The sequence below is a fragment of the Barbus barbus genome, assembly GCF_936440315.1.
Source record: "Barbus barbus genome assembly, chromosome: 30".
In the NCBI taxonomy this organism is placed as follows: Eukaryota; Metazoa; Chordata; class Actinopteri; order Cypriniformes; family Cyprinidae; genus Barbus; species Barbus barbus.
Window position 1 is genome coordinate 11,877,208 of NC_136758.1, and position 27,329 is coordinate 11,904,536.

At 35.7% G+C, this 27,329-nt stretch overlaps 2 protein-coding genes across 3 annotated transcripts in view; both read left to right on the plus strand.

Annotated features, from left to right (window-relative positions):
- LOC306850424 (lysophospholipid acyltransferase 2-like) overlaps positions 1–3,541 on the plus strand; it is a 50,183-nt gene extending 46,642 nt beyond the window's left edge. Inside the window, exon 13 of the mRNA XM_079386081.1 lies at positions 649–3,541. Within this exon, the coding sequence (XP_079242207.1) occupies positions 649–904 (256 nt within the window). The 3' untranslated portion in view covers positions 905–3,541. The remainder of the gene's footprint in view (positions 1–648) is intronic.
- Positions 3,542–3,803: 262 nt separating this feature from the next.
- LOC306850693 (kinase D-interacting substrate of 220 kDa B-like) overlaps positions 3,804–27,329 on the plus strand; it is a 56,182-nt gene continuing 32,656 nt past the window's right edge. For both annotated transcript variants that reach the window (XM_079386488.1, XM_079386489.1), the window contains exons 1-20: positions 3,804–3,851; positions 7,919–8,069; positions 12,115–12,213; positions 12,927–13,025; positions 14,675–14,773; positions 14,930–15,028; positions 16,454–16,552; positions 16,728–16,925; positions 17,022–17,120; positions 17,325–17,423; positions 17,531–17,629; positions 17,850–18,027; positions 18,105–18,269; positions 18,352–18,531; positions 19,847–20,012; positions 20,292–20,443; positions 21,343–21,629; positions 22,782–22,922; positions 24,072–24,309; positions 25,378–25,466. In XM_079386488.1, coding sequence (XP_079242614.1) covers positions 7,938–8,069; positions 12,115–12,213; positions 12,927–13,025; positions 14,675–14,773; positions 14,930–15,028; positions 16,454–16,552; positions 16,728–16,925; positions 17,022–17,120; positions 17,325–17,423; positions 17,531–17,629; positions 17,850–18,027; positions 18,105–18,269; positions 18,352–18,531; positions 19,847–20,012; positions 20,292–20,443; positions 21,343–21,629; positions 22,782–22,922; positions 24,072–24,309; positions 25,378–25,466 — 2,718 coding nt within the window. In that variant the 5' untranslated portion in view covers positions 3,804–3,851; positions 7,919–7,937. The remainder of the gene's footprint in view (positions 3,852–7,918; positions 8,070–12,114; positions 12,214–12,926; positions 13,026–14,674; positions 14,774–14,929; positions 15,029–16,453; positions 16,553–16,727; positions 16,926–17,021; positions 17,121–17,324; positions 17,424–17,530; positions 17,630–17,849; positions 18,028–18,104; positions 18,270–18,351; positions 18,532–19,846; positions 20,013–20,291; positions 20,444–21,342; positions 21,630–22,781; positions 22,923–24,071; positions 24,310–25,377; positions 25,467–27,329) is intronic.

The window sequence follows — 27,329 nt, forward strand, 5'->3', positions numbered from 1 at the left end:
GCAGGTCAGAAAGTCATCGTAAACCCACCTGCACCACCGAGCTGTTGCTGAGAGTTATTAGTGGAAGACGTGAAGCTGACAGGTAAAAATGAGAGGCTGATTTTATCTCCGCTCGCTGCAGTCTCGCTTAATTCATTAGACGGCTTTACAGGCCTGAGTCTGGTGACACTTTATGAGCTGGCAGAGGATCATTTATTTCACAGCTTCTGCTGAGATAAAAGAAATCTATGATGGTCATTTGTTGGAGCAGTGCTGTTAAATGAGTCGGCCTGAAGAACACATAAAGCATTTTCATTAAAGAGAGAGAATTGGTGAGATTGGTGACCGGTTGCTGTGGATCAGATTGAAGGCTGTGGGAGCTCAGCCTAGGAAAGAGTAAATTATGTTAGGGTGAAGAGGACCTCAGTACATCTCGGTGAGAACAACACTGTGTTGGAAAGATGTGGAATGATGGCTAACTGGATAAAGATCTGAAAGCTGAGACCCCCAAAACATAGATGTTGTCAAAATACTGTACTCACAAACAGATCTATCTATCTTATCTATATTATCTATCTATCTAATCTATCTATGCATAAGATTTCCAACAAATGGCAAAATCACATAACTAAAGTTCCTAATGTGCTGTGTGTCATTTGCTCTCTTCAGCTCGTGGTACTGCTGCATTCACCTGCTCTGCGTGTTTCTGGTGCTGGTTTTACCCGTGAAGTCCAGACGCACGAAACAACAGGAACAGCCGGGCATGGTTCAGGCCAGTGAACAGAACTGTCTCTCCTCAGAAGCAGAAAGCCACATGAGGGCACGAAGGGCTGCTCGACCCGCACACAGCGCTGTGAGGAACTCTAATATCAATACTGAGAGACACAGAGCGGCCATTTCCTCCCTCAGATCCAACAACACTTGACAGTGACCTAAACTCCAGCAACAATACAGCGAAAAGAGACCGTTGACCCTATAGTCGCCCTGTTGGAGATGGGTTTTAAACAGGAAATCTTCATAGGATCATATGAAATTGGGGTGATTGATTATTAAAATGGTGAATATTTGACTTCAATGTCAGTAAATCTGAAGTTGCCTTAAACCCTCCATATATTTACGGCCTGAAGCCTCGTATGGGGATCGTGTTACATAGGAGCGGACCAGTCATTGTTGGCTTATAGCTTCACTACATTAGTGCGGGAAGTCTAGCACTGGAATCAACTTCCATGATACCTAGAAGGTTTCTGCCATTGTCAATTTAACAAAGTAACCTCTCATTCAGTTCTTCTCAAAGGAAATGTGTGCGGTAAATGAAAAGTAACAAGTCCAGTTGCGTGTTGCCAAACTTTAAGGCCTTAGGTTCCTATATCTTGCCATTGTTTCATCTTTATTCTGTCTTCATTTCTGTGGGGTTCTTTCTATCTGCTGCTTTGTTTCTCAGCCTTTGTCCACATCTTTGGAACACGGGTCAACTGTAAGAGTGTGTTGTCATTTTAGATTTTATTTTGCAATTTTTTTTTTTTTTACTTTAATTTTGGTTGGATTAAGGGTTATATTAATGCTCTTTTTTTAATGGGTTGTTGGTTTCCTCAGGGCACAATGGTCTTGTTTTAGACCACTTTAGATTTTTCTCTAACATTCAACTTTTGTTTAGTATCACCCCCCCAAATGGATACATCAATACTCATGGGCCCTAAAGAAACCTGCAAGTTGTGTGATTTCATATAAGAATTTTTCTTCAACTTTGATCCTCTAAAAGGCCTCAGAGAGTCTTGCTCATTTGATTCAAGCGTCTGGAAAATCAGACCTCATCATATTCCCCAGAATCTACTTTTTGATATTATGTTGATGCATTTATTTACTATTAAACGTTTTACCCCTTGTTCAAATCAACTCTATATGTTAGTTTTATTGTTTTGTTTTCATTTGGTAATGAAGGGCTGAAGGGACTAAAGCATTTACCAAAGTGAGTCTCACTGGATTTTTGTTAACTAAGCAAGTTCAGTAACAAGAAAAACATATTCTTGGGTGTGAAATTGACCAGTCTCCATTTGGAGAAAACGCTCTGAACCAGCCCCCTGTGGTTTCGTAAGCACAGTTCTCTAAAGTCATATTGTATTTGGACTCCAGAAATATAAAACCATGATGAATTACAGCCCTGCACCAACAGTTTTAGTAACTGCAAAACCAATATGAAGATTAATAATCAGCAACTCTGCTGGTATGGCTGCTGGGAATATCCAAATATATACTGCATGATTTCTCTTTTTGTCTCTTTTTCATAAGTTTTGCTTAATGAATTAATTGTTTTAACTGCTCAAAGGCAACGTGTCCCTCAGAAACCAGTGTACTAACTAGCACCTCAATGCAAAACTTCTTTCAAATGTCCAAAGTGCCAAATCACATGAGGTGCACAAAAAGATCACGTTATTTGTACAGGTTTACAACAGGGTGAGAGGTTTGTACTTAAAAAAAAAAAACAAGTCATTTATTTGGTCTTAAACGGACATTATTTTTACCTACTGAGATTTTGGGAGGAATTCTTTTTCACTCCCTTCCTATTTGCACTTTTGGTAGGAACGAGTCGGGGTAGAGCTAACTTAGAAAAACTGCCGAAGCAATGCAAGAAACCTCAGTGCTACTCAACAGTTAGAGTATGTGCTTAATGGATGAATTCAGGACGGCGTTCCAGTGTTATAGGCATATTTTGTAAACAGGCTCCATCCATAGAAAGACGTTAAATGTGTGTCCATTGCTGTTTATGTGTAAACGTCATCCCTTCATTCAGATCATGTTCAGCTAAATACAGCCTAACATCTTTTTGTTAAGGCCCAAGTAATAGTGAAGGTAAATAACAGCCTTATTTATCAGTCATCATTTATTTCAATGCCATTTCCAACTACTGATTCTACAAAGAATGACCCAAAGCTGTGTGAAACTGTGTTGACTACTGTAATGTATTTTTTTTTTTTTACAGTGCATTTGTTGTCCACCAGCCACCTCAGTTCTGTTGTTTGTCATTGTCTTGTTGGTCTTTAATGGTCATCCAAAATAAGTGATCGTGGTCCTTAGTGAACAAGCAACCCCGCTTAACTGGTTGCTAAAGCTTTCCAGATATTGCACAGAATCATTTAACTTTTCCATTGTAATACCTACCGACTGGTTGTGATGTTGCATAACCTGGCAGTGTACAGCAAAACTAATGAAATGTAATGCGTTTGTGGAGAGATGCAGAAAAAAGTAATACCTAATGTTAGCTACTTCAATATAAATCAGTTCACCAATATACATTATAAAACACAAGGTTGTCTGTGCAAATGTACTTGGATTGAGAACTGTCCAGAGGAGAACAAACATTTATTTTCTCCTCTATTTATTTTCTGTAATAATCATAAATTGAGATGTGATACTTACCCAGAATTTGAATTGTTTGACGAATTGAGCGCTCTGAAGTTGTATCAAGCCAAACAATTTTTCCTTTGAATAAAGGATTTGACATTAAAAATTAATTCCACTATCATGATTTGTCTCAAAACAAATAAACCATATTTTCCTTCCCAGTATTGATGTTTTTGGGTTTCCTATGGGTAATGCAACAATGGTTTACTACAAAGATAGGACACTGACTGAATTAAAGATCTATAATATGGTATTTCAGACGATTGATAGATATTTTGTTAATACATATGAGAAGCAGACACATAAAACAGGTATTGTAACTGCTATCAACACATGGGCGTGGCCTTATCTTGTACTGGGCGTGGTTTGTGCATAATGGGTGTGGTCATGCGTAGTTAATTTTAATTTCATCCACACCCCTGTTCAAACAAAATGGCTGTGCTGTAACGCAAGACTGCCTCCAGACAAAAAGGGTATGGAAAGCAACAGAGTTATGTGAATTATATCGGATTGCTTTGGACCTTGTTTTTCTCTGGAAGAGAGGTGTAAGTTACAAGTTATCATTTGGAATTATGTAAACAAACTGACACGTGTTTTATTAAGACGCGAATTCATGTCAATTTGTCATTTTCACGCAAGTCACAGTAACTTTGATTATTTTAACTGCCACATAGTAACTTTGAGACACTGTGTGTTAAAAGAGAGAACAGGGGACATACACAGTTGAGCTCCAGCTGTCAGGACACGTGCTCTTCCTTCACTAGTAACAGCGTTTGTTGCAGACATATAGGTCTGTTTGTAAACACGTGTGCTTGAACTTGTCTTTTACAGCTACAGTTAGCTATGGTATGATGCTCTTTAGACCTTTAATATGGTGGGCAAATACGTCTGAGCTGCTTTCAGAAGTAATTTTTCACAGTGCTGGTGTGAACTTGTTTACCACTGTTTCTTTGTGCCACACTATGGAAACCGATCCTTGGAGCAGTGATTCCCAAACCAGATGTAACTTAACCGCAGGGGGTGCTTAGAAAAATGTGCTAAACATGTATATAAATATTTAAATCGAGATTAATTTCATTAATTATATTTTTTAAGAAAGAAAAATAATGTGTGAATGTTTTTAAGTGACTTATTAGTACTATTGCTATATGAAATCCAGTATATTGTGATTTAAAACTATTTAATTTCTATTTTACAGTTGATGATATTAATCTACACCCCAATAATACAAAAATATCTATGGGGGGTCCACAGTCCCTGTACTGTTGGGTACAGATATTGTTTGATTTCAGAACAAAATTCAACCTCTTGACCAATAATTTATTTGAATTTTTATTTTATTGCCTGATATTAGGTCAATTTCTGACCATTTAGATCGTAAAACTGATATTATTATTATTGTTAAACTATTATTATTAACTATTATTATAGTTGTTGTTGTTGTTTTTATTGTTGTGATTGTTGTTGTTAACAGATTTATAATTCTGTCAAAAAATAGACACCAAACCAAACTCAAAACCATACCTTTTTAAATTAGTTATGGGACATTTAAACAAATATAGTATTCATATTGCAAAGTTAATCTTCTAATATATATTATAATAAATATTTCATTAATTGAAATGGATGAATTTTATTTGAAAGAAATCAAAACACAACAATTAGCTGTGACCAAAAAATAGATAAAAATATATATATATATATATATATATATATATATATATATATATATATATATATATATATAATATAAAAATATAATACCATATAATATTTATGTATTTTCATGCAGTCTAATGAATATTTGCTTATTATTGTTTCAAAAACACACAAAAAAATCAGTTCTGAATTTCAGATTTTTTGCACATTTAATAAAAAATAATGTCGTATAAGAACGCACTCTAAATGCGCACGTTAGTTTAACCAGACTTCATATTGCAAAATAATCATATTGCAAAGTAAGCATTTTAAAGTTACTATACTCACATTATTAAAGGCAAGTCAGTTTTGCTGATTTAAAAAAAGAAGCAGTACTTAATTTCAGACAGTCACTTCATGCACACTCTGTCTAGGGGGGTTGTTGGCTTTAAAAAGGTTGAAGATCATATCTATTATAAGAACTCCATTTATATATTACTATATTTGGGGATTGGTGTAGTGCTGTTTGCTTCGCTCTAATGTGAAATCCATATGTGTTTCCAGCCCAGTGACCTTTCACGAACATTTATAAAGAACTTTTACTTATTTAGTTATAAGTACAATGCTTAGCAAAGCCTTGTACGCTATTACACGCCCTTTATCGAAGGTGTGTCTCATTAATATTAATCACTTTTGGGCTGGACCCTTCAGGAAGCTTCAATAATAACGTCAGATTTAATTTACATTCATAAGTGAAGCTCTGCCGTAGTAGGATTCACAGCATGTGTGCATTGGGCATCACTCCAAAGAGAGGCGGGGTCTCACACTTCCTCCTGCATTATTCATGAGCTCCTGGAGTGACAGGCTGAGCCCTGGCTGGCTTGTTAGTACACAGTCTGAGTGACAGCGTGAGTGGAGTATCAACAGCACAAGGATAGACAGGCTTTTGAAACCCAACTCACAGGGAACTCTGGCTCAAGGTGAGTCAGCAGACTAATGAGTGTGAAGAATGATGTTATTGTAAATGGATTGTATTGTATATGGATTATGTTATGAATGGGTTATCTTCACTGGTCTTTGTGTGTTGTGCATTGGGGCTGGGAGAGGGGGTGAACCTTGCTCGGTCAATATTTGGCTGAGGGTCTCTCTGTGATTGGCTGTCTCCATTGTGTGATCTCTCTGGAGGGCTGCTGGGATGCTTTCAAGGGTGTGTCAGCAGTTCAGGGATGAACAAAGGCTGATTGAAACGGATGTCTTGCATTACTGGATCTGTCACCTTAATCTCTGCTGTAAGATATTTAAGTTTAGGAATAAGACTTCTATCTGTTGTAACTGAGTAGATTTTGGGCACTGAGGCCCTGCTGTTTTTTTTAAACATATTATGATGCTTGGCATGTTGTCAGCAGCTTTTGGTGACCGGCTTTCATCTTTGAAGGGTTGTACTGGGCTGCTGAGTTGGCAAAATGGCCATGGAAAAAAGTACTTGCATTTGGCCTCATTTACTTTGTTTGGAAACTTCATTATAGTGTTTTATGTGCATATTATAGGACAGTTAACACTTAAATTGGTCTAAATTACTGGCCCTTAACACATGGTTTTATATTTAGTTTTTAATGCAGTTACATTCATACAGTTTTACGTTTTAAGTGTGCCCCCCCCACCCAACACACACACACACACACACACTTATAATTTTTCATCTTGACCATAAATGTCACTAAATCTCATTTCAGTACATTTGTAGAATAGCTATACTTTCATAATTGTGCATGACATTTGATCAGAATATCAGTATTTGTATATCAAAATTATTAATAGTTTTTAAAGTTATTAATATTAAATTATTGAATTTTCTGTCATAAGATAGTAATGATTTATCAATTTAGTTTTGTGTTGGCTGTTAAAAGTTGATGTAGATTTATTAATAGGGGATTTTTGTACACAGTACACAATTTTTATGGTAGAAAATATTTTATTTTAAAGTGAAATTAAAAGTTAGATCTTTGGGGTAAGAGGACTCCCTCAAATCGAGAGTGTGTTTTTTATTATTTAATTTAATAGTAATTATAAATCATGGCTTGTTTAATAATTAAATGAATTAGATGCAAATTCAATTTATTTTTTTTCATTATTTCGAATTATATAGTGTAGTTCAGATACATCTCTTTGACTGTAATTCAGTTTTTTTCTGTCATTATTCAAGTAAATTGTCCAAATGCATGAATATTAAAATTGCATAGAATATAAGATTTAATATTCTAAATGAATAGCAAATTCTCTGTTACCCTACTGTTTGGATCTATTCTTTTTAACACAATTCCAAATGTGACTTTTTTTTTCCTCATTCAACAAAAAGTGAAGTTTGAGTGAGCACAAATTCTTCCATATAAGTGTGCTTGTTGTGTTTAATGAATGGACTTGGACTACAGTGTGCATTTCTGAGGCCAAGCTTAAGCCTTGTTAGTTTGCTCAAACTGCTTTCCCTTTTAAGGACCATTAAAAAGATTTAACTACTCCTTCAGAATAACAACTTAGTATAAACCTTGGAAAAAGGCTGTTTTTGTGTGTGTGCTCAGCATTGCATCGATAATCACCCGAAAGTATATTTGTGTAGTTCCGGTTTATTGCTCAGAATGCATTAGAGGTTTTTAACTTCACATCATGAGGCTTTATCCTAATCGATATTGATAAGGTAGTCGCCTACTGTCTGTTCAGTTAGCATACGGTTCATCATTAACTCAAACTGTTTGTGCAATCCTGCAAGACTGGGCTTGTTACTGTCTGTCTTGTTATTCCATATCTGTAGTTGCTTCAGGAGGAGAAGCCAGGCTTTTGCAATGGCTGAACAGAGGAGAGTTTCATTTAATGATGTATCTCTTCTGTTCTCCTCCACGTTCTCCAGTGGAGTTCATAGCACAGCCATGGATGTGAGCACCTCTCTGAAGATGAGCTCTCTGACCACCCAGAGTCTCTTCAACTATGTGGAGGAGGAAAACCTTTCGGCCGTCAAAGCTCATCTGGACAAGTACAGAGAGGTGGACACCAGAAGTGAAGTGAGTGTGCAGGAACCCTTAAAGCATTATTCTGTGTTGTTTTCAGCTTGGAGTTCATTTACACTGCATATTGATTTTTTTTTGGTTAGGACTAGCTATGTGCACTGTCATTTTTCAAGTGTTGAAAACAGATTTGTTTGTTGTATCATTTTAGATTTATATTAAGGTTAACAAACCATTACCTATGACTTTTGCCTCAATAATAATTTTCTGGCCAAAACCACATTTTGTTAAATAAATACAAACTACATTTCAAAATGCTGAATACCTTTTTTCTTCATATACTAACTCTATCAAAACACAGCAAGCCCGATTCAAAAATCAAGTCATTTGTTCAAAACATTAGCACTGTTCCAAACTAGTTTTCTATCCAACAGGAACATGTAGTCAATTATAGTGCATAGACTGTCAAAATGCTAACAATGAATGGCATTACAAAAACTGCATTACTTATCATGTCTCAGTTTGACCTGTATAGAACATACAATATGAGATCCATTACAAATATAGCAACAACAATAATAATAATAATTCAGCCAGCTAGTTCATTTTTGTGAGTGGATTCATTTTAGATAGTATGTGTACAGCATAGTGAAGGATCATCAGTACTTTATGGAATGTAAAAGAAAAGTGACAGAATTGCAGGAGTAAAGGCTTTACTGGCAAAATGAAATTACTGTCAGTGATAAAAAAAAAAAAAACTTTAAATGAATCTACAGATGTTATGTTATTTCGATTTTCTCTGTATAAATGTGTCAGTTATGATTGACAATGTATTGTTATGAATGGTTTACAATGTTCTGGCCGAATATAGCCTGCGTTAAGAAACTGTTCTTGTGCCTGGCTGTTCTGGTGGTTGGTATCGCTGACCAGAAGGCAACAGTTCAAAGAGAGAGTGGGCAGGGTGTGCGTGGTCCAAAGTGATTTTCTTAGCCCTTTTCCTCACTCTGGAGATATAAAAATCTTGGAGGTTGAGTAGGGGGGCACAAATATTCCTCTCAGCAGTCCTGACAGTCTGCTGTAGTCTCTTGATGTCTGTTTTGGTAGCTGAACCAAACCAGACAGTCCTGGTCCAAGTACTCCTCTCCCTGGTCCAACCAGTCCTTTCCCTCATCCCAACTCTCCCTCCTCCAAACATGTTCTTTCTTTTTATGCTTCTCTGTGTTGTTCTGAATTGTTTTGAACAAACCAATCCAGAGAGTGCCTTTTATTGTGCATGGCCATGTATGGAAAGACTGGAAGATTGGAATCAGCTATTTCTCAATTATTAGTAATTAAAATAATTCTTAGCAGCTCTTTTAAGTTGCTTTTGTTTCAGAAGTAGAGGCTTTACACTATATTTAAAGTTTGGAACATTAGATCTTCATTTCTGTCATGCTGTGTTTAAGCATTTGTAAAAAAGATAAGATCCATGATTTTGGAATGGGGTAAGCTTGTGTGAAAAGAACATTTAAGCATTTTAGAAACGTGTTAATTGACTGATATTGTGTGAAAACAACATAAATTGTGTTAATGGTATGGTCACAACAGACGGATGTTGTTAATTGTGTTTAGAGTTTTGAAAATGTGACTACAGATTGGACAAATGGATGTTAGCAATTGAAAAAAACTGTAATAGTTACTAAGGTAGTTGTTAAGTTTAGGTATTGGGTAGGATTAGGGATGTAGAATATGGTCATGCAGAATATTTACTTTATAAGGACTAATAAACAGCCAATATGTTAAAAATAGGCATGGTAATAAGCAACTAGTTAATAGTGAGAATTGGTCCCTATACTAAAGTGTTAGAGCACTTTATATATCTAAAGTTGTTTTGCCGTGTTGAACTCAAATGTATCAGTTATAAAGCATTAGAGGCATTACTGTACTCTTTAAGCATTCATGCATGCTGTATCCAAAACCACACACTCTCTTGCTCATTCATCATACATTATGTAGTAAATGAAGATTAATATGAATGAATAAAAATGAGTGAATTCTAACACAAGTAGACATTATACTGTGCTTTGTTTTGAACGATTAATGGAAAAATTGTTACTGTGATTTATATTGACAAAAGCATATTAAATGCAAGTAAAATGTGTACTGTAATGTTTCAATAACTTTTGTGAAAAGTGAAAAATAAAATATTTATTGTCATTTATTTATTATTCATTATTATTTATTGTGTATATGTATGTAAAAATGAAACATGTATTCTGATCAGTATATAAAAGAAAAAGTGTTGATACTGAATGTTATTATATGTTACATGATTAAAAACATCTTGCTGATGACTAGGAAAAACCTAGTAGGTTGAAGGATAATGGCAAAGATTATAGTAAAGTAATTGGTAAATAGTCTATTTATGTCATTATCTAATGATTCTTTTTCAAAATATGCCAGACAAGATTTTTGGTTACACTGACTGATATTTTACTGATATCTTCTGTAAATCATGGGAAGGATATATGATAGTAATTTTTTTTTCTCAGAGAAAAAATTAGTAGTACATATTCTAATGTATTGGGGGGGGGGGGGGGGGATCTGCATTAAACTTTTATTGTTTTGATGCTTAAAACCATTTTCATTTTTGACCCCAAAAAAACATTATCAATATGACTATCAATATCAATATTAAAAAATAGTATGTATGAAAAATAAAATTGTTTTAATTTGTAAAATAAATGTATTATTATTAATAAAATTTGATTATTAAATAAAAATGATCAAAACAAGAAATGTATTACTGTTGTAATACAATTACTGTAAAATAAATATTGAGCTTTTATTTAAAGGGTCCTATTATGCTCTTTTACAAAGTCTTGATTTTGTTTTGGGGGTGTACTAGAACATGCTCTTATGCTTGGTGGTTCGAAAAACGCATTATTTTTCACATAGCCTAATTAACATTATTACAATACTTTTCTCCCCAGCCTGACACAAACGACTCGTTTATCCACAGCTGTCATCGTTTTTTTTTGTCTGGCAGAGGCATCAGGTATGCCTTAAAATTTAAAATTGGAGCCTCTACAACATCGATTCGGGCACCCGACATCACAACAAGATGATATTTTAAGCTCCTTATGTAGCCGAATCTGCGCTGGTTTGAATGGGCCGCCTCCAGTTTTTGCCTCCAGCTAGCGCTGTGACGTAACTGAGACGTCGGCCCTAAAAGGGTCTATATATGCAAATTAATTCTCTGTTGGAGCGGGAGAGAGCGAGGTTTCCCCGGCAACGCTATGCACAAAACAGAGCTCTGTTCACAAATGCGCCTTTATCGTTATCATTATATGCAAGATGAAATTAAAATGACATCCAAAATATTCTGAAAATAGTTGGTTTCCATCAGAAATGCAGTCGAATTTCCATAGGTGGGATTTACAATTTGTGATGTCACAAATACAGGAAAACAACTTTGTAGTCCATATGAGCCGTTCGCTGTAATTCTTAAAAAGGGATTTAAAAAAAACGAAATATCTCCCTTTGGAGTAGACTTTGAGATTTGTAACTTTGTTTTATGCCCAAACATACACACTACACATTGACTAAAATTCAAAAAGTGAAAAAGCATAATAGGACCCCTTTAAAAAAGTGATTATACTGTATAAAATAATCACAACTGCTTGAACTATAAAGTTTAAATTATCTTTTTGTGACAATTGTCTTTTTCTATGTGGAAGAGTTCCTGGTTATGTTTTATGCACCCCTTTGAATAAAGCTAATAATTTATGAATACCAAGTGAAAGCAACCAGATTTATTTTTTAACTGGTTAGAGTTTGGATGCTTGAACACTACACAGAGTTTGTGTTATAAAATTGATTCTGTCACACCACTATCATGATGTGTGTAATGCTAAAGCATTATGGTTAAACTGTGGAAACTGTACATTTACTTCTCGTTCATTTATACACTCTGTGGAACGAGTTGCAACTATTGTCTTTGGTAACTGCCAGCATGCCACAAATGTGGTACATAAACATTAGGTTGAAACTTACTCTGAATATTCTTTTAAATTTGCTTTCCCATCACTGATATGTACTAAGTCATTGTTTTCTGCTGTAGAGCGGCCAGACTGCGCTCATGCTGGCCTCACAGCAGGGCAGTCTAGAGATCGTGCAGGAGCTCATCCGGAGGGGAGCAAATGTCAACTTGGATGATATTGTGAGTAGCTCTTCAAAACACGTGCAGAAGAGTGACGCAACATCAGATATTCTACACTGAAATGTTATCATGTGGCAAAACATAAACTAGCAATAGTTTTTGGAACAGGATATGATTTTCACAAAGCAGCGATTGTGAGTCACACATCTGTCCTGCTTCACTCTTTTGTAAAAGGGTCAATGACAAACAAGGATGTCTGAGATGTTGAAAAGGAAAAATCTATTTTATTTATTTAAAAAAAAATCTAAATTTCTTCATTTTTTTCGTCTGTCTAATCTATCAAATATTATGATTGTTTTGAATCTATAACTTTTATTTTGGTACTTTTTAATGTCTTTATTATATCTGTAGTCCTGGTTGGTATCTCTGTCTGCTTTGGTAGACTGCAGTTCTTCAGCCAGATGTATTATTTCATATGTGTGGGTGGGGCGTAGAATCAAAATAATTGGTACTCTGTACTGTCAATTTGGAAATGACTAGTTGACTAGGTTTACAGGCACAAACACTTGGAGCTTCTCACTCCAGCAGATACATAGTATAGTATACAACTTTTCTGGTGACCGTTGAAGAACCTTCACTATGACCACCTGGTATGACCAGCTGGTATGATCTGAAACTCCACAAACAACATCCAAATACAAGATCTTTAGCTCTTCCTGGGATGATGATGTCTGTGTAATTAAACAAGGGTGTTTTTTTCCCACTTGTCTCAGGATTGCTGGACAGCACTGATTTCAGCTGCTAAAGAGGGACACACTGAAGTGGTGAAGGAACTCCTGGAGAACAATGCCAATGTGGAGCATCGCGACATGGTAAGACACAGATTAAAGACATGAGCTGTCTTGTACTTAAATCAACAGTTGTTCTTGAATTTATCATTGTGGATGATGGAAAGTTCTGCTTTACCACCTTGAAAACTGTTTTAGGTTTTTAATTTTCAGTTTAGCAGTATGTCTGCGTGTCAAAATCAAGGCTGACAATCAATTAAATTTTATAATGAAAAAAAAAAATATATTTTTTTTTTATTAAATTAACGAAATCCCAAATTAATTAATCACAAAAACAAATATTTGTTGTTTTTTTATTTGTAAATATTTGGGAATTAAATCAAAGCAAATTAATTAGGTCACATATAAAAATACAAAATAACAAATAAGTATTATCTGTGAATCAGGTGGCAAATTAATATATGTGTGTCATATTTTTGTGAAATTCAGTTGACATATTTGATTTATCAAAAATTACCAAGCAGAAAATATCAATTTTATTTGTGTGTTACTATATTAATATACACTACCAGTCAAAAGTTTTTGAACAGTAAGATTTACTTGTTTTTTTATAAATGTTCTCTTCTACTCACCAATCCTGCATTTATTTGATCCAAAATACAGCAAAAGCAGTAATACTGTGAGATATTTTTACTATTTAAAATAACTGCTTTCTATTTGAATATATTTTAAAATGTGATTTAGTCCTGTGATCAAAACTCCAGTTATTGGGAGAGAGAGGGGACTCCATATATATATATATATATATATATATATATATATATTTTTTTTTTTTGGGTTATATAAATGAATACTTTTATTTAGCAAGGATGCTTTAAATTGATCAAAAGTGATGATAAAGACCTTTATAATGTTACAAAAGATTTCAGTTTCAGATAAATGCTGTCCTTCTGAGATTTCTGTTCATTAAAGAAACCTGAAACAAAGTCTGCTCAGCTGTCAAAATAATAATAACAATAAATGTTTTTTGAGCAGCAAATCAGAATATTAGAATGATTTCTGAAGGATCATGTGACTGGAGTAATGATGCCAAAAATTCAGCTTTGAAATCACAGGAATAAATTACATTTTAAAATATATTAAAATAGAAAACAGTTATTTTAAATAGTACAAATATTTCAATTTGACTGTCTTCTTTAAAAAAACATTAACAATCTTACTGTTCAGAAACTTATGACTGGTAGTGTATTTATTCATTATGTAATTTGTAAACGTATCGCATTATTCACACTAAATGCTAAATTCAAAGCCCTAGTCTTAAAATTATGTATTTTCAACCATCCCATTTGGGTTCATTTAATTCCTACCTTACTGGAACGTGTGATACGTGATACTCTGTTTGTAAGATCAGCAGTTCTGTGTGGTTCCTGGATATATGGTGTCATGCTGTGGTCATGTATACTCTATGACAGCTGTGAGCTGCCCATTTACTTTTTTGGGCACATTTAAACATTGAAAATGGAACGTCTGAACGTGTTTGTGTTGCCCATAAATGCCGCCTGGGTAGCAGCTAAAGCTTATAATAACAAATAAGGAAGATGAGAGACAGCCGATAGTTTGAGTCACTCCCTGACTCAGGGAAAATGTGTTTATCCACGCAGTCCTGTGACCGTGAGATTACTCTTATGGACTGTCACGTGGGAACATAATGACCTTGGTATGTTTGTATGCAGGGGGGCTGGAGCGCGCTCATGTGGGCCGCTTATAAGGGTCGTGTGGAGGTGGCACGTCTACTGCTGGAGAAAGGAGCAAACCCCAACATCACCGGACAGGTCCGCAGAACCTTTTCAAATTCTATGTACAAGCATTTATTGTACATTACAAACTCTGTTTGAGGTGTGGGTGGAAAATGTGGCCCTGTATGAGATTTGATCTCAAGGTTTGAATGTTTTCTGCGGTGTGTAATTGATTTGTGTCTGTCCCAGTAGTATAGTGTTTACCCCATCATATGGGCGGCAGGAAGAGGCCATGCGGAGATCGTTCAGCTGCTGCTTCAGCATGGAGCCAAAGTCAACTGCTCTGACAAGGTGCCTTATCACTCCCATCTCAAGGAATGCTGAGCTTTCACTAAATTCGTAAACACTGATGGTGAACTGAAAAGCCTGAGTCAACAGTTTCCACATGACACAAATAAATAATATACACTGCTGTTCAAAAGTTTAGGGTCAGTAGAATATTTATATTTTTTATTTATTTATTTTAGCAAGGGCACATCAAAATGATAAAAAGTGCCTCTCAAGATTTCTATTTCAAATGAATCCTGTGCTTTTGGACTTTCTATTCATCAAAGAATCCTGTAGAAAAAAGTTTCCACAAAAATACTGGGCAGTACATTTAACTGTTTTCAACATTTATAATAAGAAGGAATGCTTCTTGAGCACCAAATCAGCTTATTAGAATGATTTCTGAAGGATCACGTGACACAGAAGACTGGAGTTGAAATGGATGCTGAAAATTTAGCTGTCATCACAAGAACAAATTACACTTTATATTAAAATAGATAAGTTATTTTAAATTGTAATAATACAGTGTTACGGTTTTTAAATGTATTTTTTAATCAAATAAATGCTGCTTTGGTGAATATTTATTTAAGAATCTTCTTTCATAAACATTAAAAAAAATCTTACCACAAACTTTTGAACAGTAGAGTAAATAATTGGAAAAAGAAAGTAGCAATGAATTGCGAATCTTACTAAAATCACTGTAACGCATTGCCTATAGAGGTGTATTTATTTATTTATTTATTTATTTTCAATGGCATAAACCAGCAGATTTCTTTTATGGGTTATTATCATTTGAATTAAAGGAATAGTTCACCCAAAAATGAAAATTCTGTCATTAATTACTCACCCTCATGTCGTTCCAAACCTGTAAGACCTTCATTCATCTTCAGACACAAATTAAGATATTTTTGATGAAATAATTTCTTACCCTGCATAGACAGCAATGCAACTGACACGTTCAAGGCTCAGAAAGGTAGAAATGTCTTATGGGTTTGGAACGAAATGAGGGCGAGTAATTAATGATTTGGGTGAACTATCCGTTTAACCGTTATTATGCCAAGCAGTGTAGTTAATTTGCTTATCCACTGGCCGTTTATGGTTACCAAGCAAGGTCAAAGAGAGTAATAATCAAAGATCAGGATTCTATGAACGGTTGCACTTTATTTTAAAGTATGCACACTTACCTGAATTTACAGTGTACTTAACTAAGAAAATGCTGAATAATATAAGGTAACTCTATGGGTTAGGTTTAAGGGTAGGTTCAGTGTCAGTACCTAGTTATTACCCAGTTTTTTGTCAGTACTAAAACAAGTACAATAGTATGTACATGCAGAACAGGACAGTAAAAAAAAAAGTGCATATCATGCATGAATACGCGTCACATTCATTATTAATTGAATTAATTTAGACTTCAGTCATTACACTGGAGTTTTTGCTTGTTGTTGTCAGTATGGCACCACACCCCTGATCTGGGCAGCCAGGAAGGGCCATTATGACTGTGTGATGCATCTGCTGGAGAACGGTGCCAATGTGGACCAGGAGGGAGCGGTACGCACTTTTTTTTAAACTATTGTGCTTATTAGATTGTGAGTTTCGAAAGGCTTTGTCCCAATTCCCATTTTTCAGATGCACTAAATGTGCTAATGTAGCAAAGTCATTAAATGTAACAGTAAAAAGACTGTATGTTACAGAATAATGTCCCACTATGATCTCTCTCCTGTAGAACTCGATGACTGCGCTCATAGTGGCCGTGCGAGGTGGTTTCACTGAGGTGGTGAAGGACCTGCTAAAGAGAAACCCCAACATGAATATGACTGATAAAGACGGAAACACTGCACTGATGATCGCTGCTATAGAGGGCTACACTGAGATTGTCCAAGACCTGCTGGACGCGGGCACATACGTCAACATCCCTGACCGGGTAAGGCTTCTCATACATAGCTTATTTAAACTTGATTTTTAGTATTTATGCAATCTTGAAATTCCCATTAATCTTGTTGGTGTTTTTATGTCTCAGAGTGGTGATACTGTGCTTATCGGAGCCGTCAGAGGAGGTCATGTGGAGATTGTGCGAGCTTTGCTTAATAAATATGCTGATATTGATGTCAAAGGCCAGGTAACTGCATCTCCACCACACCGCCAGCTCTCAATTTCAGTCTCCTAAATCCATCAGCACACCGTCCTGAATGCTAATCTATACAGAACGGCCTCTTTGTTTTGATGCCCTTTTCACCTCATATTAGTAACATGTTATTAATCCCCATGTAATTAAGGAAGTAGATGTCACTGTGACCGTGTGTTATTTAATTCTTTATTATAGGACGGTAAGACTGCCCTGTACTGGGCTGTGGAGAAAAGTAATGCAACCATGGTTCGAGACATTCTGCAGTGCAACCCTGACACTGAGGCCTACACCAAGGTAAAGGGCTGATTTTCATTGGATTTTGCCTTTTAATCCTACATGAAACTCATCATTATGATTGTAATAATTGTTTACGGTACATATGCTTTGTGTTAATGTGTCAGGATGGAGAGACTCCCCTCATAAAAGCTACCAAGATGAGAAACATGGAAATTGTGGAGCTTCTTTTGGACAAAGGTGCCAAAGTTTCAGCAGTGGACAAGGTAAAACCATGAAGTTTTCTGATCATTTTCTGATTGACATGTCTTTATTATTGTCTTAATTGTCTTATTATATAATATGTGTATTTATATTAATATATAAAGGTGAATGAATGAATGACCTTTTTTGAACGGTAGTGTGTGTATATATTTACACACTAGTATTCAATATAGTGAATTTCTGCATTTGAATATTCTCTAAAAATATAATGATATTTCTCAGAAAGGTGACACAGCTCTGCATATTGCCATTCGTGGGAGAAGCCGCAAACTCGCTGAGCTGCTCTTGAGGAACCCTAAAGATGGTCGTCTGCTCTACCGGCCCAACAAGGAAGGAGAGACACCCTACAACATTGACTGCACTCACCAGAAGAGCATCCTCACCCAGATATTTGGAGCCAGTGAGTATTTCTTCAAACATGCCTTGTTTGCACAGTAACATGTCCGTCTCCAACACTTCTGATGTGTTCCTCCCCAGAGCACCTGTCTCCCTCTGAGTGTGACGGGGACATGCTGGGTTATGACCTGTACAGCAGTGCTCTGGCAGACATCCTGAGTGAGCCCACCATGCAGCCGCCCATCTGCGTGGGGCTTTACGCCCAGTGGGGCAGTGGCAAGTCCTTCCTGCTTAAGAAACTGGAGGGTATGAGCCAGAAATGACTATTGAAAATCTGGAGGGCCGTATTGGATCTGAATGAGATCTGATGGTGTTGTCACTGTTTCAGATGAGATGAAGACGTTTGCCGGGCAGCAGGTGGAGCCGTTGTTTCAGTTTTCGTGGTTGGTGGTGGTTTTGACTCTGCTGCTCTGTGGATCTGTGGCTCTGGTCCTCGGCTTTGCTGTTGACACTAAACTGGCCATCGCTGTGGCCCTCAGCCTGCTCGCCCTATTGTACATCTTCTTTGGTGAGAATATAGGCCTCTCAATTCAAGTGTACAAAAAGAAGTATAGTTCATTCGCCAATGCCAACTTAAACTTTATAGTAAACCTTGAATTAAAGAGGGTAATCCACATCGGCACCATAGCGCATGGGGTGTCCCGAGTTTAAGTCCCGGCTCAGTCTCGATGCCATTCCCCTCTCTCTCCCACTTTGCTTCCTGTCCACTTACTGTCCTATGTGAACTAAAAAACAAAAAACAAACAAACCTCAAAAAATCATATAAACAGTAATACACAATACAGCAATAAATAAAAAACATGTAAACTACAAGTACAAATCATTGAATAATAGATTAGAAACACAAATCACAAAACTATAAATACAAAGTAATAACAAATCACAAATACAGTAAGCAGTACATGCAAAGAATGCTATATACAAACAGTAATAATAATACATAATTATATAGTCATTATAGATGACAACAACGTCAATATTACTATTATATATTATTTATATAATAGTGTACTTAATATTAATAATTATATTATTATTAAATAAGGAAAATAACATATTATGTTATTGTTATAATAATAATAATTACAAATATTATCTGATTATTAATATCATTATTTTCATTAATATTATTACCAGTATTATCAATAATTATATAATAATAATAATATTATTATTATTATTATTATAGCTGTGCAAATAATGAACACATGAAAGTTATGTGAGTGTCTAGTCAGTGCCTATAAAGTAAATGAAGTAGAGCAAAGACTGGGGTAGGTAGAGAAATAAAAAATAAAGTCAGGGATTTGACTGAGTGTTTCATCTTTTGACCTGAGTACTTATATCTTTTTGTAACTGTATCTTTACCGATTTATAGATTATGGGACTAAAACATTCAGAGAGCTAACCATCCCTGAATGATCAAAAATGATCAAAAATAATTCATTGTATGGAGATTTTGTAAATATTTTTTGTATATTTATTTTATACCCTTGCTTATCATTATTCATCTCATAGCTATTGTAATTATATTTACATGTAAAATGGACATTTAAAATGTTTGAGATTCATATTAATATTCAACCAGTTCAGGCTTTTATTTTTTATTCTTACTACATTTTTCCCTATATGGATTGGTTACCAAGTGGCACTGAACTGTACATATAAATGTGTCCACCAGAGTGCAGCATTACACTTCACAATCTCATGCATTGCCTGTACTACGTTCATCTTGTTGCACATTCTCACAAATTCCTGGTTCAGTTCATATCAGAAAGTGACCTTGCGCCATCTCAGTCTCCTGTGTTTTTGAATGGTGTATGCAGTGTTGGTGTACTTTGGTGGGAGAAAAGGAGGGGAGAGTTGGAGTTGGGCCTGGATCCTCAGCACCAGACTGGCCCGTCACATCGGCTACTTGGAGCTTCTTCTCAAACTCATGTTCGTCAATCCCCCCGAGCTTCCAGAGCAGACCACCAAAGCCCTGCCTGTCAGGTAGAGCCCTCAGAATACTGCACCCTTCACCAAACACATCCAACTACTTTACACTGATGTTTACTGGGTTTTTATTCTTATGCAAAGTCGAAAGAAATTAAGATAAAGATGTAAACTGTATAAAGATGTAATCTACTTTGCCTAATGCTTTAGAGGCTGGATAAATTTATGCTGTGAACATTCTCTTCACAATGTTAGATTACCTGCACATTCTGTCGAAACACGCACATGTGTGATGCTCATTTTCAGTCAGTCTTTTTTTGTTCTCCATCTGTCCAGGTTTCTGTTCACGGACTATAACCGTCTGTCGAGTGTGGGAGGGGAGACGTCCATGGCTGAAATGATAGCCACGCTGTCCGATGCCTGTGAGAGAGAGTTCGGCTTCTTGGCCACCAGACTTTTTAGGGTCTTCAAGAATGATGAAACTCAAGGTGTGTTTGTAGAATATGCAGTATGAACCTTGATAATAGAAAATAAATGTGAAAAAAAAAACATATTTAGTGCTTTTGAATTGTTTTTATTCTTATGTGTTTGATTAATTCTTGCCTTTCTCAATTTTTATACAACAATAAAATATAAGGCTCTCATTTACAATGATTTTTACCATGGTAAAAGGTCCTGTTAGGCATAATGTAAAGCAGAGTTTTACATTTATATACTTTTATAATATTTATTAATATTTAGCTTTTAGATTTATTAATATTTGGCTTTTAGTGCTATATTTCTAGTCATTTATATATATATATATAAATAAATTTCTGTTTTTGAGTTGGCTTCCAAGGCAACATTTCTAATTTGTTTCTTTTTTTTCCCCATCTAATATTCAAATTTTATTGTTTTTTTTATTTTTTATTTCAGCTTTGTCAATTAGTGAAAAATATTTTAATATTATTTTAGTTAAGAAAAACAACACTCACTTTAAAAACACCTTTTTCATAAATATTATCTATCTGTCTGTCAGTCTGTCTGTCTGTCTGTCTGTCTGTCTATCTATCTATCATCTATATATCTGTCTGTCTATCTATCTATCATCTATCTGTCTGTCTTTCTTTCTTTCTTTTTCTTTCTTTCATGGACAGACTCATGGTAAAATCCCATCCTGTCAAAATTAGCTCTATATTAAACATCAAAAATGGTAAATAATTAATTTATTAATAATAATAAATAAAAAATTTAAAACTTTTAACAATGCTATCATTTCACAGGCCATCACAGTTGTGTATATATCAGGTGTTTTATCATGGCTTCAAATGTGGCTCATCCAGTCACATTTTAGATTGTTTTGTTTGTATTAAACTTCAACCCGTGTTTTTTGACACCTCTTTTACAGGAAAGAAGTGGAAGAAGACATGTTGCGTCCCCTCCTTCGTGCTCTTTGTGTTGACATCGGGCTGTCTGATCACAGGCATGACCCTGCTGGCCATCTTCAAGGTGGACGCAGAGAACCTGACGGTGAATGCGGTTCTGATCGCCATGGCCAGTGTGGTGGGTCTGGCCGTGCTGCTTAACTGTCGGACCTGGTGGCAGGTGGCGGACTCTGTACTGCACTCTCAGAGGAGGAGGCTCCTTAACGCTGCCAACAGCATGCACAAGCTCAAGAGTGAGGGATTCATGAAGGTGAGCCAATGATGTTAATAGAAAATGTAATGTGCTTAGTTATAGTCATCACTATTACATTTATTTTCATTTAGCAGGTATTTTCTTATGCAAAGTAACTAACACTGTGGCCTAACTTGGCAAATCTTGAAGAGATGGAGTTGCATGGAAATGTCCACTAGAGCTGCACGATTAATCGTTAAAGGATTGTGATCTTATTTCTAAAGGACAACAATTCCTCTGTCTATTAAACCTTTGACAAAGTCGTACCAGAACATACAAATCTGTGTTTGTGCTGCCGCTGACACAGAGAGAGCAGTTAATATTTAGGTATGAAACAGCTTCACAAACAGTTTTTTCAACCACACAGTATTATTTCTGTCTTACTATCATTCGTATAATCACAGAAGTACTGGGATAAAAGTTTATAGTTCAGATATAAACATTGATGACTATGGCAGCGAACAAAATGGAGCAAATAATCTTTTGAAAGTAATTTTTGCTTCAAATGAACTCTTCAAATAATGCTTGTTTTTTTACAATGTTGATTACATTGTTTTGCCACTAGATGGCGACAAGTGACTGTAAAAATGCATTTGTCATTGAATCATTCATTCAGGAGATTCGTTCAAAGCTGCTGATTCATTCAGTAATGGAACAAGTGTAGTATTTATGAGTTAGTCATTGAATTATTCATTCAATTTTTTTTTTTTTTTAATAATTCACTCAAACTAGTTAAACATTTTTGAATAGGAGGCAATTAATATTTTGTCACAGCCTCTAGTAAATTACATGTTATTTAGCTACATGTTATTTTTGAATCATGGGAGAATTGTGATCTCTATTTGAAAGAAAAAAAAATTGTGATTCTCAATTTATCCAAAATCATGCAGCACTTATGTTCCCAGTAAAATCTAAGTGTTTTATTTTATTTTATTAAATGGAATGGAATGGACAGAAAATGCATTTATCAGATTTAAACACAATTTGCAGTTTTTGGATTGCCAAAGAGCCCAGATATTGAACCAGATCGTGCGGATTTTATTTCAAGTCTCTTCTGAGACAACATCCTTCAGATTTTTGCTTTATTATGTGAAAATTAAGGACGTCTAAAGCTTCTGTTTTTTACAGCATGTTGCCTCATATAGATGATCTGTGTCCTTTTTCTCTCAGGTTTTGAAGTGTGAAGTGGAGCTCATGGCTAAAATGGCTAAAACCATTGATGGCTTCACTCAGAATCAGACCCGACTGGCTGTCATCATCGATGGCCTGGATTCCTGTGAACAAGACAAAGTGCTACAGATGCTTGATACGGTGTGTGTGTGTTTACGTTTCCATGCACAGCCCTACATCAGACATCTCCCATATAACCAAATAATAGTATACAAATCTTTTTTTACTGCCAGGACCGCATTTTCCAGTCTATTCAACCAATGCCAAGAAGCTTTTGATGGCACAAGCCATCCATCGCTGCTGTAAACATAAAAGACTCATTCTGTCCGAGCACACTCGCTTCCTGCTCTTGACTAAATGGCCAAACAAGGTGCCTCATGTCCACTCTTTTGGAAGAACAAGCCCATTCACCTCTCAAAACATCTCATGGATGTGCAGCAGTGCTTAGTGTTCAGGCTTGTTTAGCTCCAGAAGTTCCGATTCCTCTCTCCCAGCTGGACTAATGGAATTTCCTTCAGCTAAATGTCATTATTTGGGTATAATCCTCTTGTGTTGGCAGCCTGTTCACCGCTAATGAAATCTGCCATTTACCAGAGAGCCTGCAAAAACCCTCAAAGATTCCTTTGTGGCACAATTAGCCACATCTCTTATAAATTCTGGTCTTTTTGTTTGGGATTTTGATAGGAATTACCAAATTGGATTTTTCCTTCAAGTTTAATATTGTTCCAATTGCTAAAGCTGATGTTCTATAAGAAAAATGACGGATATGAATGCAGATGGCATTTTTTTGTGCCACAATTTAGTTGGCGTGGAGAAACGCAATGTCAGCACATATTTCACAGTGATTGCTAAATGATGCGAGCCATTCTAAACTTTTAAACGGTCTACAAATCAGTATCCTGTGACACTTCTACATATTAGGCTGTTCTTCATTAGTCTGGAAAGTCCCATCACGTTTAAATGAGTACATGTCTGGGTGTGTGTAAATGTATACAGAGTGGCTTGTATGTAATATACACATGATCCACGACATATACTTTGAGCTATAGGCCTAATAGAATTATTACTAAGTAACTTAATTCATTCTGAGAGTGAAAGAGGAGAAAAATAGGCCACTTGTTTAGCATATCGTAACCAAAAAGCCTGTCATAAATACTGTATTATGTTCTTATGATATCTAACGCATAACTAAATGCTAATAACCGATGTGCTCTAACTTCTTGACTCTAACTTAGACCAGATTTTCCCATATTAATAAAGAGGAAACCTTTTTCTCTTTTCTGTTTGCAGGTTCGGGTACTCTTCTCTAAAGGTCCCTTCATCTCAATCTTTGCCAGTGACCCTCATATCATCATCAAGGCCATAAACCAGAACCTCAACAGTGTGCTACGTGACTCCAACATCAACGGCCACGACTACATGCGAAACATCATCCACCTGCCCGTGTTCCTCAACAGCCGTGGCCTCAGCACTGCCAAGAGACTCTGCATTTCCACACCAGCCAATGCGGATCAGCTGAACTCTGATGGTTGGTATAGGCAGAATTCAGAATTCCAAATATGTATACTTTTACAAAATCTGGAAAAAGTACATACACATGCTGCTGTAGAGAAGGGGATGTACTTCTTGGAACAGGACAGCTGGGATGAAAATTGGGATTAAAGAGTTTTCACCCAAAGTTTAAAATTTTATCATTTAACCTCATGTTATTGTTTATAACTGTTTTTGTCCATACAGTGAAAGTTCCCACTGACTGTGTTTTTGGTTAAGCAGAATAATAAGTTCGTTGTACAGGTTTCAAATGACTTGAGGGTGAGAAAACGTCGTATTTTTGGGTGCTATCCTCTAAATTCTTTTCTGTATTGCTGGATGTTTATGGTGTGTTAATTTATATTTTTATTTTATTATTTAAATTTATTTTTATATATTATATTTTATTTAGTTTTATCTTTTTTTTATTTAGTTAAATTCAAATTTTATATTTCATTTATTTTATATTTATTTTATTATATTTTTGTATTTGTATTGTTTTATTTAATTTCATTTGATATTTTATTTATTATTTAATATATTTTATTTTATTATATATATTTACTTTAAATTTAACTTTTATATTTTATTTATTATTATTTATGATTTTTATTTTATTAAATTTTTTTGTCACACCTCCATAGAACCAAATTTAAATATTTTTGTCAAGTACTTTTCTCTTTTGTACTAGCTATACAAAAATGCATTTAAAGGCTCTTAAAAACCTTAAAACTGAAAATTCCGTAATCATTTCTTCACCTTTATGTTGTTCCAAGCCTGTATGACTTGTTCATGTCATTCTTTTGTGTGAATTTTTTTTTTAGAACATATAAAATTTCTGTTTAGAAATTTTAAAACATCTGAACATCTTACTGGTCTTTAATGCGTTTTTATGTGTAACAAGATGTTTGCGTTCTGTTAATCTGATTTCTTTGATTTATGTGGCAGATATTTGTTGCGATTTGTCGTCTGCATCATCTGTGGTGTAGTGCGTTTATTATAGTCTAACAGCACAGCTTTTCCGCTCCGATACCTCCTCTGAACGTCTGACTCTCTCCATCTGTAGCGTGGCAAGAGGACATGGACAGGAAGTTGTCTCAGAACAGTCTCGGCGAGCAGGGCAGGCAGGGCAGCAAAACAGCGCTGAACCGCCGGGTAAGACTTAGCCTCCAACACTCCCACCACTTCCCATCAACACGATTTGAGATGGCCAGCTCAACGAAGGCCATATGGCTGCTATTACCTCATTAGTAACTCATTAATAACTCATTTATTAGCTTTAGCCATGCTTTATCTCTCTAACAAGCTCTTTTACGCCTGTATGATTCATTTGTTCACAGTTAGAAAGGACCGTTAGGACCACATCTTGTGTGTTTGTGTGTGTGCGCGCATGTTTTTTTTTGTGTGGGGGGGGGTATTGTCAGAGACCCTGGATGTCGCCGAGGAGTGTCTGTAATTGATTTAATGTCTGTTTACTCTTCCTGCTGAGATGCCATTGCCTAATGACGGGGTGCAGCAGCAGTGGGTCTCGGTGACAAAGCACTGGCACGGCGGCACGGAGGCAGGAGGCTAAGTGGCTCCTCTGCTCGCCCTGCGAGGGCTGTTTGTTTGCTTGGCTGATTTATCTGCCTCCTTTATTTGGCCCCTCTTTATTTCAGGGGCACGCTCCTCTTGTTTTGCCTCTGCTGTTTCTTGGCTGAGCATCCTGCTCGCCGTACCCCTGATCTGCATGTTTTGTTGTGGAAAGTTGTTAAGCAGGTTTTGTGAGCTGCTCGTGGAAGACTCCAGTCATTAAAGAAGAGAAATAGTAGGGCGGCTCTGAAAGTGTTGTGTCCTTCTCTTGGTTAATGTGATTATGTCCCATTAAGCTGCGAGGTCAAACTGAGGTTCTGCTGGGGTCTTTGTTGATGCACAAAGAGGATCTTCAATATAGTGGAGCCTAGGTTTGATACATTTGATACATTTAAGACTTTGATACATTTTCATCATGCATATTTTTACATAAGTCTCCCCTCCATCATCCTGGATCAAAAAGGGGCCACCTTATTGATGGCCATGTGTTCCAAGTAGCAGTCAAGTCACAAGTTCAGAATTAAAAACTTCAAAGTGGGCTTAAAGCTCTGACCCTCCAGTGCTTGTGATCGGCTCTGCATTGTGCTCGTATTGAACCGGCTGATGCTTTAAGAGAAAAGCAGACATATCAGTCAGCCAGACCTCTTAGGACAAGTCAAACAGTCACGCACAACAAATTGCCCAGACACAACATTGAATCAGCAGCTCCAGACACAATCCACTGCAACTGCCATTATACTGGCTTATTCTCAAACATCAGTGAAAGTTTTTATTAAGTTCTGATGAGTGCTGATTGTTTTCAACATTTTCCAACATGCACTCTCAAGTGAGCAATATGTAGCTTGACAATTTGACAGCACAAAGAAAGATGAAAATAAATTAAATTATTATTTATAATTGTAATCATTATTATATTTATTATAATATATAATAACTTAATACATTTGCTTTGTTATAGTCATTATCATTATTTCATGCATATTATTTTTATTGTATTTTAGCTGTATTATTATATTTTAGTTTATTTTTGTATAATATATTTTATATGGATACATACGTTTTCATTTTCATTGGTTAAGTTGTTGTTTTGGTCAAATTGAATGCTTTATGTATCCACTAAAAATTATGTTGGGACCAGTAGGTGAAAAGTAATTTCAGGAAATGTTTGCTGTAAGTTTATCATTTGTTTGTAGATTTCATTTTGTCACAGTTGCTGAAAAAAAGTATGTAAAACGTCTATAAATCACATACTTTTCTCTACAACTGTGTTTATGTAATTGGTATATGTAGTTTAAATGTCGAAATAGTTTCTGCAGCCACTGTTTTGCATTTATGATTTATACCGCATACTGATTGGAAGGTTGCATCTTAAGACTACATGTATGTATGTGTGTGTCTGTCTGTTAGCGAAAGAGAGACAAAGAATTGTGAAGAAAATGATTAGGT